At 32.6% G+C, this 15844-nt stretch overlaps 1 protein-coding gene across 1 annotated transcript in view; it reads right to left on the minus strand.

Annotated features, from left to right (window-relative positions):
• LOC145283970 (WD repeat-containing protein 91-like) overlaps nt 1-15844 on the minus strand; it is a 222075-nt gene that overhangs the window by 113263 nt on the left and 92968 nt on the right. Inside the window, exons 2-3 of the mRNA XM_080133067.1 lie at nt 10991-11255; nt 1224-1346 (exon numbers count right to left, since the gene is read on the minus strand). Of these exons, the coding sequence (XP_079989193.1) occupies nt 1224-1346; nt 10991-11255 (388 nt within the window). The remainder of the gene's footprint in view (nt 1-1223; nt 1347-10990; nt 11256-15844) is intronic.

Raw genomic sequence — 15844 nt, forward strand, 5'->3', positions numbered from 1 at the left:
TAAATACCCCCGACAAACAGCAAAATCCCATCCGTATACAGTAGAAATCCCTAGATGTGAGAAGGCCTTCTATTCTAATATTTTCTTCTAGAGAACTGCTAGACTCTGAAACTCCCTTCCGGGATACTGCTTTGCCAACTGTACTGACATGCAGAAGTTCAAGTGTAATGTGAACAGACATCTCACTTCTCAACTCCCTACATAGTATCCCTGCAACTTATATACCTGATAGTAGCCCCCTACTTCAAAGTGGCACTGTGCCTTGTTTGGGGTGAAAATGTAATAAAAAAATAAATAAATGGGGGATTCTTCTACATTTCGATGTAGTAGATAATGAAAAAAGGGATGCATTTAGATCGCCTTCGGCTATGGCTGATCACTTTAATCACTTGGATAGCAAATTTTGAAGTGCAATTAATTTATTTAAGGGAGTTAGATCATAATCCAGAGATTCTGCAATCTGTCATGAATAATGTTTTGGAAAGAGCACAAATATGCAAAGCTGAAAATGGGCAAAATTTAAAAGACATTTTTTTTTATAAATAAAGATTGTTTGAACTTTGCATTTTTTTAAATTAAATTTCCCAATGTCTTAGCCAGATTGTGTTAAAATTACAGAAAGATATTATCAAAAATAAAGAATTGATTTAAGTTCGAACCCTTCAGTGACTTTTTGGACACCCTGTATATATATATATATATATATATATATATATTAGGTTAGTGTAAAAATAATGTTTTTTCTATATATATATATATATATATATATCTCTGAAAAAAAAAAAATAAATAAAATAACATTATTTTTGCACCAACCTAATATATCTATATATATTATTATTTATTAGAAGGTAAAAAATTACATTTGGTCGCTACAAATAGCCAACTGTTTCAGTCAAGAGACTTCATCAGGTGACCTTGAACCTATTTTGCTGGTCGTCCCTGTTAAGTACGAGTCAATGTCTCTCTGTTCAGTGTTTCTAATGCTGTTAGTAATATCTTTCATATAATATCGAACATCTCTTTGTATGTGAAAAAAAAAATCTTATAAAGTGTTAACTTTGTTTTTGTATTAAAAAAAAAAAAAAAAAAAATCTTCTAAAGTGTTAACTTTGTTTTTGTATTAAAAAAAAAAAATCTTATAAAGTGTTAACTTTGTTTTTGTATTTAAAAAAAAAAAATAAAGAACTTATTTGTTATGACTTGTGTTCGTTAAAGGATATGGATCACCTGAAGGACTGTGCTGAGGAAGTTGTGCAAAGACAGGAAGTATGTCTCCTGCCAATGGCGCGTAAAATGCATGGAAAAAGTTGGATGATCCTCAGGATTGCGGACAAATGGAAAAACTGAAAACAAATCAGAGATTAATTAATAAAAACATGCAGAACCCGTGGAAATTCCACAGTAGTTGCTAATTTTTTAAAACATAAAAAAAAAAAAATGAATAAAAAATAAAATAAAACAAATAACAACAAATTTAAAACAACTTTTTAGAAAAATCTTTTTTAACCTTTTAAAAGCTAAAAAGAATTGATTTTAAAAATTTGGATTTGTTTTCAATGAAAATTCAACATGTTTCGCTTTTTTTTTTTTTTTCCTGAATATGTTTTAAATAAATTATAAAGGAACAGATGTTAATTCACTTGCATATTTTTTTTTAAATTTAAAAAAAAATATAATAAAAAAAACTTACAGTCTCCTCTCAACATGACTTTTTTTTTTAACAAAAAATAACCAACTTGAAACTGTAAACAGACAGCCACGTTTTTTTTTTGTTTTTTTTTTGGAAAAGAAATGGTTTTAATGAGTTTCAACTGATAAAGAGCGACTATAGAGGGAGGTAATTCATTTCTCATTAATTCATGTTTGCGATGATGATTCTTTTGTGACAATGGACATACAGACAAATTAATATTTAGAAAAGTAGATAAACTGATTAAAAAAATACAAAAATATTTTATCATTTCTATGATCTGTACAAAAATTTTTTTTTTATATTATTTGAATGTTTTGGAATGAAACTTTTATCAAATAAAAGATTATTCCATCGGGTACATGGCTTAAAGGTTAAGAGTATTGATTAACAATAAGTTTTCTTGAAATTGAAGGTTCAAAGAAGAATGGATTCGAGACGTCATCCTCCCTACTTTTCAGCCTGGGTAGTGCAAGCATATCGGTAGACAGTGGAGGACGTGGTGCAGGTCAAGGAAAAAGCTGGCTAATTATTTTTTAGAAGCAATACAGAAAAAAAAAAAACATAAAAGATTTTTGTTTATTGCTTCTGGAAAAAAAAATGTAAGGCTTTTGAATTTAATGTGAAATATGCATTGTAACGTTTGGATCATATAGATTCATGATTGTACACATTTAAAAGTCACAGTCAGTAAATACTTCTGCTAGAAATAGTCTTCTTTTATCTCCCCATTTCAATAATACAATAATTCATAACACTAAATAAGCTAGGAATTCCCTAAAGCACAAACTATATCACAAACCATAAAACAAACATTAAAAACAACAAAACATTTTTCTAAAATACCAAAATCTAAAACAAGAATATAAACTGTGTCATGCAATAATTATAATCAAATACATATTGGTGAAATTCAACAGTAACTAAAGAAAAGGCTTGATGAACATAAAAGAGATATAAAACAATAATAATTCTCTAAATGCACTATTCTCATATATTACAACATGATCATTTGTTTAACTTTAAATAAGCTAGACTCGCTAAATTCATTTTAAATATGTCTGACTGGACACTTCTTGATTCAACACTCATTATAAACTTTCACACAATTAAATGACGCTTCTGGATTTTTGAAATGAAGATTGGTTATTCATATTATTTGGATTCATCGGACTACTGTTCTCATCTTGAGTGTGTCCGCAAGGACCCGTCACGCAGTGGTTAGAGTACTTGGAAAAATCAATTGTAAAATGTGATATTCTCCTGATGGTTCAATTCTCAGTGTGGACGACCAAAAAATACATGCAAATTAAGACGGCACCTGCCAAATCCAAGTAATTAAATAAATTCAAACGTGTTTCCGTTAGCATCTCGCGGTGGGGCAATGGTTAACGTTGCACTTTTTTTTTCACACTTTAATTTACAACTTTGCCTCAACGGTTCGGGTTCAATCCTCATACTTACCTACCAAAACATTTTTTTTTTTTATTTTACCCCCACCCCGGAGTTTTCACACACACCTCCAAACACCCGGGCAACGCCGGGTACCCCTCGCTAGTACTAATGAAAATCTCACCTGTCTGTTTATATGTATGTATGTCTGCCTAAAACTTTCAATAGAGGCGACAGATTTTCATGAGATCGGTACTGTTTTGAAGCTTGACCTTTTGGACGACAAATATCATAAAATTAGCTAAAAGCATTAATTCTTTCACTCAACTGGGAACTTTTCTACAAGGAGAGGGTCGCTTTTTTTTTTTCCACAATATTTTTGAAAGCCATCTCCATTTTCAATTGACTAGCCTTAATTTAAACCTTTGCCACTTCTGGCTTGGTGATGGACGCAACAGCAAAGACATCACTTTTTTTTTTTTTTTCTCATTCTTTTCCTCCTTCACGGTACAGGTTCAAGCCTCTTTGCCTAATACCACTTTTTGTTGTTTTTTTTTTGCTCAACACACACCTCCAAACACCCGGGCAACGCCGGGCACCCATCTAGTATTAATTAATGAAAGGAATGTTTTGTTTTTTTTACCTTATCAGCACAGAGTACACATTCTAGTTCAATGAAAAATAAGAAATCATGTTTTTTTTTCAACTGTTAATTGCAATCTATGTGTGACTAGCTGGATGCCTGGCATTGCCTGGTCATACAATACGCTTAAACATGATATTTTAATTTATGCAAATTGCGTAAGTATTATTATAGAATCAATCCTCTACTTAATATTATGTATTACAAGGAATAATTTGCCCAGTGGACTAATTTGCAAAAACATTTAAAAAATAATGAATGTCATTCATCAAATTCCGTCTGTGTTTGTTTACAATATCATGTCAGCTGATATTTGGGCTTGACGATCTTAATAGTCTTTCTTATCTTATGGATAAAAAAGAAGAATTTTTACAGGGGAATATTTTATGTTACACCAGCTACCAGTGTAACGTAAAATATTCCCCCGTAAAAATTCTTTTTTATCTATAAGGGAAGAAAGACTATTTTTAAGATTGGATTTTTCAATACTTAATGTATTAATTTCTGTACAAAACATATCCAAGAACACTGCCAAAAATAAATGAGCTTTGTGTGAAATTTGTGTAAGATAAGCTCAGCCGTTTTGGAACCTATGAGGAAAGAACTCACACACACACAAAGTGACTTTTATATAATAGTATAGATTTTATAAAACTGACATTACATAGTAACTGAAAGCTCATCATCTTAATTTTTAACAGAGCTACCCACTTCTAATTTCTGTAAATTACGTAGATAACAAAAAAAAAAAAAAAAATAAATAATAATAAATAGTTTGCTTAATATTGCAATCTGTTCATTTTGATACAAAATTAGAGTAAAATACCTATGCCTCAGGTGTGTTCTTAGCAGTTGAGGATACAACATCAGTCAAACGTGATCTTTGTTAGAGAGAAGTGCATTCGAAATGACAACAGAATGATGGTAATAAATGAACAGGACAAAAGGCATGCCTGAAAATGACTTTAAGGGAGATTGTTAGATATTGAGTTGCCCCGGAGCTGAGAAAATCTAGAAGTTACGGAAGCAGTATATCGGAAAGGGCTGTGAGAATTGAGAAAGAAATTAGATGGGAAGCTGTGTGAGTTAAATTAAGAAGAGTAACACTAAAGAATTGTCAGACATTGTCGCAGAAATGTTAAAGGCTGCTGATCAAACAGAAGTTTTGGTTTGGTTATTTTGTTTTATGGCATATTTTTTTTTTTACATAGGCATCACCACATTATCAAGGCCAAGAGGCCACTCAAGGATAAGGGTTAAAGAGTGTACAGTAGAAATTGGACAATATAGTAATCATTAGTAATGAAAATTTGGTAAATTTGATAACTTATATGGAACGGCTCATCAAGAACTTATTTACGTTAGACTTGAACACAACAATATTGTAGTCAGCCGGAAAGCAGGAAAACGGAAGGCAATTCCACAGGCGTGCAGTTCTAAGAAAGAAGCTTTGTTCATGGAATCTACGTTTAGGCTTAGGCACAGATAAAGAGTGGGGGGAATTATTGATAGTTTTTACAGCTAGACGAGTGTTTCTTGTGAAAGTTTGGCGAGGGGGGACCATAGATTGAAGCTCAGTCGAACACTTTCCATGAAATTTCGGGTTATTTAATGCCGAATCCAGTATAGTACATTAATCTCATCAACAGCTACCATCTTGTAGGACACATTATGTTGGCAAATAAACGTAATTTAAAATTATTGAAAATTCCTTCTAATATCGTCATTTTTTTATATATATATATACAAACTCGTGTCCACGGTGTTTCCTATGAACCACATTGATATAGCCTTCAATACAACTTCTTTTACACTATACACAATGCTTCAAGCAAACTATAACATTCTTCTCATTATTATTATTTTAGTGTTATTTGTTTGACTTGATGTTTGATGGATGAGGAGAAGAAAATGTGAGAAACAGACATACTTTTGTTACAGGAAAAGTATTAAAATTATTCTGAAAATCTTTTTTTACCCACATATTTTTCGGTCCTAGATATGGCCTTAAACTATGTCCGATGGTGAGGCCGCAGCTTGGGGAGTGTGGAGCCACCCCTTAATTGCCATTGCTCTCAGGTCCACTTTGACCTGGAGTGGTAGTACCTGTTAGGGTCTCAACTATGGGTTAAATAGAAACAAACTTGGAAAAAAAACAATATACTCGATTAAAAACTTTTTCTTCACTGGAAAATTCGAGACATCAATACCTACCATTTTATAGGACACATTATGTTGGCAAATAAACGTAATTAAAAATTATTGTTAATTCCTTCTAATATTGTCATTTTTTTTACATGCTAACTCGTGTCCATGGTGTTTCCTATGAACCGCATTGATATAGCCTTCAAACAACTCTTTTTGTACAGAAGGAAAACATAGAAAGAAGTGATAAAAAAATAGATGAAAGAAAAAGGGATAAATAAAGACCTGGCCAAAGATATGTTAGTTTAGAAGTCAGTGCCAGCATGTAAAACAGACATTAAAGCGAATATGATAATGAAAATCGATTTGAATTTGGCAATTGCACAGTTTGTGTGAATTGTGATTATGCCAGTCACATGTTAGAAATGAAATGAGATATGAGAGATAAAGATATGGAGGAACAATATGAGTGCATAGATCAAAGTCAGATTCAGGTTAAGAGATGCCAGCTGTGACTGATGTCTAACAAATGATGGAAATTGAAATAAGTTGGAATAATGAAGACAATGAGATTGTTTTGAAAAGTGTTATGAAGGGGAAGGGAGATGGGGAGAAAAGAGAAAGAAAGAAGAGAAGAAAGAGAGAAATAGAAACAGATGAGCTGAAAGAGAGTGGTGAAAAGAGAGAAAAGGAGGAGGAGGAGGAACAGAGAGAAAGAAACAAAGCGAGGGAGGGTAAGGAAGAGAGAAGAGCGTAAGAAAGAGAGAAGAGAAGAAGAAAGAAAAGAGGGGAAGAAAGAGAGAAATAGATTAGTTGAAATAGAGTGGTGAAAAGAGAGAAAGAGGAACAAGGAGAAAGAGATGAACAGAGAGGAAATAGAGAGAGGAGTGAAGAGAGAGAGGGGGAGGAAAGAGAGAGGAGTGAAGAGAGAGAGGGGGAGGAAAGAGAGAGGAGAAGGGAAGAGAGAGGTGAAGAGAGAGAGAAGAAAAGAGAGGAGGGGAAGAAAAAGAGTGAACAGGGAAAGGAGAAGAGGAAGAGAGAAGGAAAGGAGATGGAATCGTGAAGGGAGAAAGGGAGGAGGAAAGAGAAGGAAGAGAGAGAGGAGGAGGAAGAGAGAGGGGAGGAAAGAGAAGAGAGAAGAGGAAAGAAAGCAAGTGGTGAAAGAGAGAGTGAGAGAGGGGAGGGGGCAGGTGTTTGTTATGATATGCCAAGAGATTTTCATAAATATTTTTATATGTTTGATTGAAAGTATCAGAAGTTGTAACTTGGAATGAATTTAAAGTATTTTTTAAAAAAACATTTTGAAATTTCCAAATATTTGATCTATACATACATATATTACATGGGAAAATGCGAGCATGAAAAGTAATATGGTTAAGATTAAACTGGAAAAGAAAAAGACAAGTTGTGGGAATGTTGCTCGCATGCCATCTTATTTAGGTTATATAGAGAGAATTAACAAAAGCGATGCTCTTTGCTGTGCTAGGGTTGATAATATTTCGCTTAAATATCGCCCGTTAATTCTGTTTCTCTCTTTTTTTGTTCCTTTTCTGTTTATTTAATTAATTATGTCTTATTTGATTTTTTCAGTCAATTTAAGAAGTTGGTAATTTTTTTATGGATTGTTGACAATGCGTATTATATTGAACACAAAAAAGAAAATATTTCTAACCAAATTCTGGAAAAAATTATGAATTACATAGAAAAATATGAGCATGAAAAGTAATATGGTTAAGATTAAACTTAGAAAAGTAATAGGACAAGTTTTTAAAACTGGAAAATAAAATGACAAGATATTCTAGTAAAAACTATAATAAATTTATAACTTAAAATATTACAGCATTAAGAATTTTTTTAAAAATTCAATTCAATTCTTAATATTCAACAATCCATAAAAAATTAGCAATTTCTTAAATTGACTAAAAAAATCAAGTAAAAGACATAATGAAGTAAATAAACAGAAAGAAGGGACAAAAGAGAGAAACAGAATTAACAGGTGACATTGTAAGCAAAATATTATCAGCCCTAGCACAGCAAAGAGCATCACTTTTGTTAACTCTCTCTATATAACTCAAATAAGATGGCATGTGAGCGACATTCTCGATATGATTTATGAAGGTGTCGACGATGAAAAAGTTGCTATGGTAAACAACATCCAATCAGAAGAAATCATCTCTAAAGCATCAATGTTGAAAAAGTTGCTATGGTAACCTACAGTCAATCAGAAGAAACCGTCTCTCATGTTCCTTACTAATTCTAAGGATTTTTGAACACCAGTAATTTTATTATAACTTTTGTTTTAATGAATAAAAATTGCAAATTTTTTTTTTTCAAAATATAGCTGAGAAGGTGACCTATGAACTGTAAAAATTGTTGGAAATTTGGTCGCAAAATAAGTGAAGCTTTAAAGCAGTTCTAAATGAGTAAAACTAACACTTAACCATATATTCAAACACTACTGTGTTTGAATGATATATACATATATACATACATACATATATATATTAAAAAATTGAAACTTGACAAATGTAAGTTACCTTAAAGTGCTCTTCTATACATGCGCAAATATACATTTATAGGTTAAACATTAGTTTTTAAAATTTTATACGTGCATGGACGTGGCCCAGAGGATAACAAATGATGCTGAAGCACTAAATATTTTGGTCTTGATTCTAGCTGATGGTACCCAATCATTTTTTTTTTTACTCGTGAAATCACTTCTATATTGGGTACAATATAATAATCAATGTAACATTGGCACTATAATAATACATATGAAATCTGCATAAATTAGAACATCATATCAAAGAGTATTTTATGACCAGGTAATGCCAGACGGCCTGTTAGTAATATATATATATATAACAAATACTGATCCAATATGTGGTTGATTTGGTATTAAATGGTTATTAATTATACAAGTGTACGCAGCAAGTTATGATTTTTAAATGGACACTAGCACATCCACAGAAAGGATTAGCACTTCTGTTTCTAACAATTGTTTTCTTGTATAAAGAAAATGCATTTACCAAATTTAATTGTGATTAAAAATGTATTCTGGTGTCGGAAGAGAATATGTCTTGTTTTTAAATTATTCTGGTGCTAATTTTTTGTGCATAATAAAAGTACCTATTTAAATCCATACTAAAATATCAAATTCATGTATCAATAATGATATAATGTAAATGAAATATTCAATGAATGAATGATATTGCTATGTACAGAGTGAGGCAGGAACATCTACCATATTTGAAGTGGGCACTGTGCGGGCCAACAAGACAATAAAAAGACAAAGTAGGTCGTAATTGTAAAAGTAGGCTCCATCATTTTTGTTTCCTTTATTAAATAGTGGGGTACCCGGCGTTACCCGGGTGGAGGATATTGGCACAAGGACAAAACAATGTTAAGAATGGCTTCCACGTGGTTAAAATAAAAATAGAGAGAGAGGTGGGTAATTAGTTTTCCACGCTAACCATTAGGTTAAAGAGGACAGTACATTCAATGAGTTGACACAAGGACGAAATAAAAAAAAAAAGATAGAGATAGAGGTGGGATTAAACTCGAAAACGTAGGGTAATTAGTCTTGCTCGCTAACCATTAGGCCAAAGAGAATAGTGCATTCAATGAGTTGGTAATTAACTTAATTGTAGGAGTCGCCACACAGAAGCAAAAATGAACTTGCCGCTTTCTGTTGATATTTATTTGTTTTCCCACAAAAACAAAATGTGACACAATTTGCTTAAAAATGAAATTTTCTCGGTATAAAAAGGTTTCCCCCCTACATTGATCGAGAACTAATCTCATTTTGGTGCAGTGCAAGAGCGGATACTGCAGGCTGTCGAACTGTCGTTTGAGTTTGAAGAATTTCGCTTTATATGAAAAAGCCAAACACCCGAAATGACAGCACGGTGTGAATTTTGTTTAATTTGATCAAAAAATAATAGATAGAGACAATGTCCGTTTGCAGATCCGAGATATTACGATCTAAGGAGTATGCAAAAACTTCTTCTGGAATCTAACCGACGCAAGAACCCCCGACGCAAAAAGCTTTTCGTGGACATACACAAACACTCGAGACCATTCTGCGTCTTTTTTTTTTTTTTTTTACATGGAGGTCACCACTTATCAAGGCCCGGTAGCCACTCTGGGATAAGGGTTATTGCGTATACAGTAATCAATGGGATAGTATCGTAGTAATCGTTAGTATTGGAGATTTGATAAAGTGTCTTACTAAAAGGAATTTGTTTATGTTGGACTTGAAGATATCCAAGTTGTAGTCAGGTGGGAAACAGGCAAACGGAAGAGAGTTCCACTGGCGTGCACTTCTAAGAAAGAAGCTTTGTTCATGGAATCTACGTTTTGGTTTTGGCACAAATAAAGAGTGGGGACAATTATTAACAATGGTTTCAGCTAGACGGGTGTTTTTCATGAAAGATTGGCGAGGGTTGCTGGCAGTCCTGAAAGCAGCTTTAGTCTCAGTGCATCTATTACGTTGGTAGCTATGGAAAAAGTGTCAATTTTCAGTCTGCAGACTCGAAATTTGATATACAGGATACTGAGATTTGGAAAAACCTTTGTGATCGGTTTTCGACCAGAAATTTGGCTGTTAAGGGGTCAAAGTTCAACGATTTGACCTTTAAGAACTAAATTCCTCTGACAATTTTGGGTTTAAACACTTGAAATTTTAGATATAGGTTCCTTGGACATGGATAACTTGATTTGATCCCAAAGCAATAAATGTGTAGGGGTCAAAGTTAAACAAATCAACCGCTCCCCTCTCCCCCTCAACATACACCTACAAACACCCGGGCAACGCCGAGCTGAAATGCTAGTATATCTATAAAAGTGAATGTGTCTGACTCGTAATCCTTCACTCTCTGAGACAGATGGCACCATACTGAATGTAAGCTATGGACAGTTGCAATCTGGAGGAATCTAGCATCTACTCAGATACTGAACTAATATGTACAAGGCGTGTTTGAATCAATTCTCAATTTTTTTTAATGCTGTTATATTCATTTATTTACGACTGAACAAATTAGTTCAACCAGGTTATAAAAGGTTTGGATTAATCAAATGTCAAACTTAAGAACCTTAACAAAACAAATTCTACTTACTAAACCATTCTCGGAACTCCGATTGACTTTGCAACTCTGGTGTCATCTTCTCAAAAAACTCCATAACTTTGTCGTGCTTGTTGTTCTGTGCTGCATAGACCACGTAAAACTTGAGCAGCCCCACTTCCATCTTTCGGACTCCAGCCATGTAGCGCTGGTCAAGCCGAGAGAAGAGGCGGGTGTTGAGTCGAGCCCAGTATTCTCGTAAACTGACCAAATCATAAGAGGAGATATACTGCTGCAATTGCTCAAGCAATTTGTCCACCTGAATAAAGAGAAAGAGAAAGAACAAAAACGTAAAAAACTGCAATAATTTAATAAAAGGGGGGGGGAGGGAATCAAATAATTATATTCCGAAGTGAATTATATTCTCAACTGAATTATTAAGAATTTTGGGAAACAGCACTAACCCTATGCGGGTTTAACCGGCTTCCTCCAAAGGAGGAAGTTCCATGGGAATATGAAATTCACAAGCGATCCCCAATCGCATGTATAACTGATTATCTTATATATAAAATTATCTTTTCAAAGCCAAACCTCGGAGGATTGGGGCTATATATAATGATGGGGGAGAGCAGCGTGTTTTCCTTATGTAAATTAGATGTCATATGTACATGTATATACATTTTATGAGAGAAAAACTAAATTAGAGTAAACTAGTGTAGTGGATTACGTCTAAAAGATAAAATATCGTAGATATTGAAAAAAAAAAAAAAATTGTGTTTGGAAATATAGCGGTGTTAGATTAAATAAATAAAATGACATGAGATTACGAAAGAATCTTTTTTTTAAATTAGAAATAATTGAATTGGGATAAAATAGCGCAGTAAGTTAAAAGATGATGTCTAAAAAATAATAGGAGGTGATAAAATGGAGTCTAAAAATAGATAATGATAAAATACAGTAAATAAGTAAAATAAAAATAAAATTAAGTGAAATTATGAATTTTTTTTTTGTTTTTTTTGTTTCGCGTTTTATTTATTTAATCTAACACCGCTATATTTCCAAACACAATTTTTTTTTTTTTTTTTTAATATCTACGATATTTTATCTTTTAGACGTAATCCACTACACTAGTTTACTCTAATTTAGTTTTTCTCTCATAAAATGTATATACATGTACATATGACATCTAATTTACATAAGGAAAACACGCTGCTCTCCCCCATCATTATATATAGCCCCAATCCTCCGACTCTCTCGTCAATGACCATCCCTCTTGAAGAAGCCCGCATAAATCAGGCGAAACGTTGAGTATCCAGGTCCTTCCACCTCCATTTTATTTCATATATATATATATATATATACAGTTGAACGTCAAAAAACAACATTTTTGCACCAACCTAATATATATATATATGTGACACTAAATACAAAAATAAATTATCTACAGGAAAGTTAACTTAAAAACTGATCAGCCATTCAAATTCTACAATAATGGGTTCTATTTTTGACGGCTTCTTGGAAGAAAAAATTTAATGCATAATCGTAAAAAAAAAAAAAAAAAAAAAAAATTTAAAAATCTTATTTTTTTTTTTATAAAATATAATTGGAGTAGAAAAATAAGTCGTTTAGAAAAAAATGAAGAAACCCATTCCACTCAAAATAATTTAAGTGATTAAAATAAAAATTATTCAGACTAATTCAAAACAAACATTTCTTTTTTGTTCCATGTCTATAGTCATCCTCATTAGGAATAGATTTTTTTAATTTGGAAATTTATGTACTTTATAAAAATTAGAACTCCTGATGATGTAGAGTAGTTCTGCTAGTTTTCAATAAAAATTGATTTATTAAAATTGATTCATAATGAAGTGAAAACATAGTTTGTGTTGTTGAGGATTCGTTATATTTTTGCTGTGTTTGCAAAGAATTCAAATGAATTTTGGTAAATTTAAATAAAAAGGCTTCAAAACTGAAATAGCTTCAGAGAAATTCACACTATATTTTATAACAGACTTTCACTTGCTTGATAATCTGAATTTTATTACATGATTTTATTATTATTATTATTATTATTATTATTATAAAGGGAGGTCACCATTTATCAAGGCCCGGAGGCCACTCGAGGATAAGGGTTAATGAGTGTACAGTAGTCAATGGGAAAATGTTGTAGTAATCGATAGTAGTAGGAATTGGGTAAACTGGATTACTGAAAGGGACAGCTCATCAAGAACTTGTTTACGTTGAACTTGAAGATGACCATATTGTAGTCAGTTGGAAAGTAGGAAAATGGATCAGTTCCACAGGCGTGCAGTTCTAAAGAAAGAAGCTTTGTTCATGGAATCTACGTTTAGGTTTAGGCACAGATAAAGAGTGGGGGGAATTATTGATAGTGGTTTCAGCTAGACAAGTGTTTTTCATGAAAGTCAGGCGGGAGGGGGGGGTACCATAGATTGGAGCTCAGACGAGTACTTGCCATGAAAATAACGATAGAGCAGAGACAGGCTTCCAAAACTAAAAGATTTTAATTTTAAGTCAGTTTTTGTTCATTCTTTTGCTAAGAAAATCTTACAATTTCCGTATATTTTTTTTTTTTAAATTTTGTATATTACTAGTAGTAGGTTGCCCGGTGGTAGAATACACATAAATATTATATATTGACTAATACAGAAACTGAGACATGTATGTGTCATATTATGTTTTTTTTCTAAACAGGTCACTCCTTGAAAGTAAAAAATATACACTTGAGCTGAAACCAGAACCAAAACTTAAAGACAGTGAGTCAGGCTAGCTTGACACGGCCCTTTAAAATGTGTTTTAAAACATATGTATTCTTAACATCAGTAATCTGAACAATTGAGAAAAAGATAAAAATCCCACCCCCACCCCGTAACGATTTTTCAATTTTTGCCCTTTAGCGGCCCTTTTTTTATGGATGAAAACCGATTAAAAAGTTTTCCACATATCTAATACCAAATATACCAAATTTCAAAAATTTGTTGAGTATATAGGTTGTGAAGTGTCCTCACACACACACACACACGTTCTCACTTTTATAGATATAGAGAATAGAAATAACCTTTTTTCCACACATTTATTTTTTATTTTTAACTAGCAGGCCGCTTGGCATTGCTCTGTCGTAAAATACGCATATGATATTTTGATTAATGCAGATTTCGTATTTATTATAATACTAGCCTGGGTGTCCGGTGTTGCCCGGGTGTTTGGAGGTGTGTGTTGAAAAAAAAAAAAAGGTAGTAGGCAGGCAGGCTCAAACCTGTACCGCGAAGGAGGAAAAGAATGTGAAAAAAAAAAAAACATGATGTCTATCACCAAACTGGAAGTGGCGAAGGTTTAAATTAAGGCTAGTCAATCGAAAAGAGGGGATGACTTTCGAAAATATCGGCGAAAAAAGTCACCCCCTCCTTATAGAAAAGTGCGCAGTTGAGAGTGAAGGAATGAATGTTTTTAGCCAATTTTTCAAAATATTGTTGCACAAAGGGTCAAGCTTGAAAATGATACCGATCTCGTGAAAATTCGTCACCTCTATTAAAAGTTTTAGGCTAACATATAAACATACATACATACAAACAATTTAACAGATAGGTTAGACTTATATCATAATATTATATTGGACCCAATATAGAGTAATGATTTAAAAAGTTAAAAAAAAAAAAAAAAAAAATGACTAGGGCACCACCAATTGAGAATCGAAACCAAAATGTTTAATTTATGATTTATTTTTTCCTTTGACGTTAATGCCTGACCTATGAAGACGTTTGCTGCAAGGCTAAAAATTAAAACATGAACCAATAGCTACTACGTTACACATGCATATTCGTAATGCCGTCATCTGACCTTCACCTGGCAAAATTTCATTTCCTTAATTTTTACTTTTGTATCAATTATCCCCAGCTAAACAACCCAAATATAAAGTTTTGCATGGGTTTGAATATCTTATATATGAAGTTTCATGTCTGTAGACCAAAAACTGACAAAGAAGTTTGGTAGGCAAAATTTTTTAAACAAATATATACACATACAAATATATATATATATATACTAGCAGTTCAACCCGGTTTTGCTCACGCCCTACATACTGTTCATAACTTGCTCTATGTGTGAATACACTTTATGTAAAATTTCAAATATTTAGACCAAAATTTGTCTGAGTAATTTCATAGTCAATTTTTAAAAACTTTAACCCCAATTTTGACCCCTTAACATTTATTATTTTTATCTCAAATCAAAATACAAAGTTTTACCTATGTCCAAGTTACCTACATCTAAAATTTCAAGTCTTTAGACCCAAAATTGGTGGAGGAATTTAGTAGAATCAGCAAAGGTCAATTCTTTCAACTTTGACCTTTTGGCAGCCAAATTTTCGCCTCAAAACGGATTTAAATGCTTGCCACATGCCTGAATACCTGTTATGTATAAATTTCAAATGTTTAGACCCAAAATTGGCTAAGTAGTTTGCTAGATACCGCAAAGGTCAAATCTTTGGCAGCTCAAATTTATTAGCCAAACCGATTAAAAAGCTTGCCTTATCTCTGAATACCCTTTATGTAAAATTTCAAATGTTTAAACCAGAAATTGGCTGAGTCATTTGGTAGAGACAGCACAGGTCAATTTTTTTTAACTTTGACTCCAATGTTGACCCCTTAACATTTATTTTTTGGGGGCTCAAATCAAATGGTAAAGTTTGATCCAGGTCCAAGCAACCTACATTTAAAATTTTAAATGTTTAGACCCAAAATTGACAGAGGACTTTGATAGAGTTTTCAAAGGTCAAATCGTTGAACTTTGACCCCTTTACTGCTAAATTTCTGGCTGAAAACCGATTAAAAAGATTTTCCCAAATTTCAATACTCCTTATGTCAAATCTCAAGTCTGTAGACCGAAAATTGA

The sequence above is a fragment of the Euprymna scolopes genome, chromosome 8 (genome assembly GCF_053919585.1).
Source record: "Euprymna scolopes isolate OS-2025 chromosome 8, ASM5391958v1, whole genome shotgun sequence".
Lineage (NCBI taxonomy): Eukaryota > Metazoa > Mollusca > Cephalopoda > Sepiida > Sepiolidae > Euprymna > Euprymna scolopes.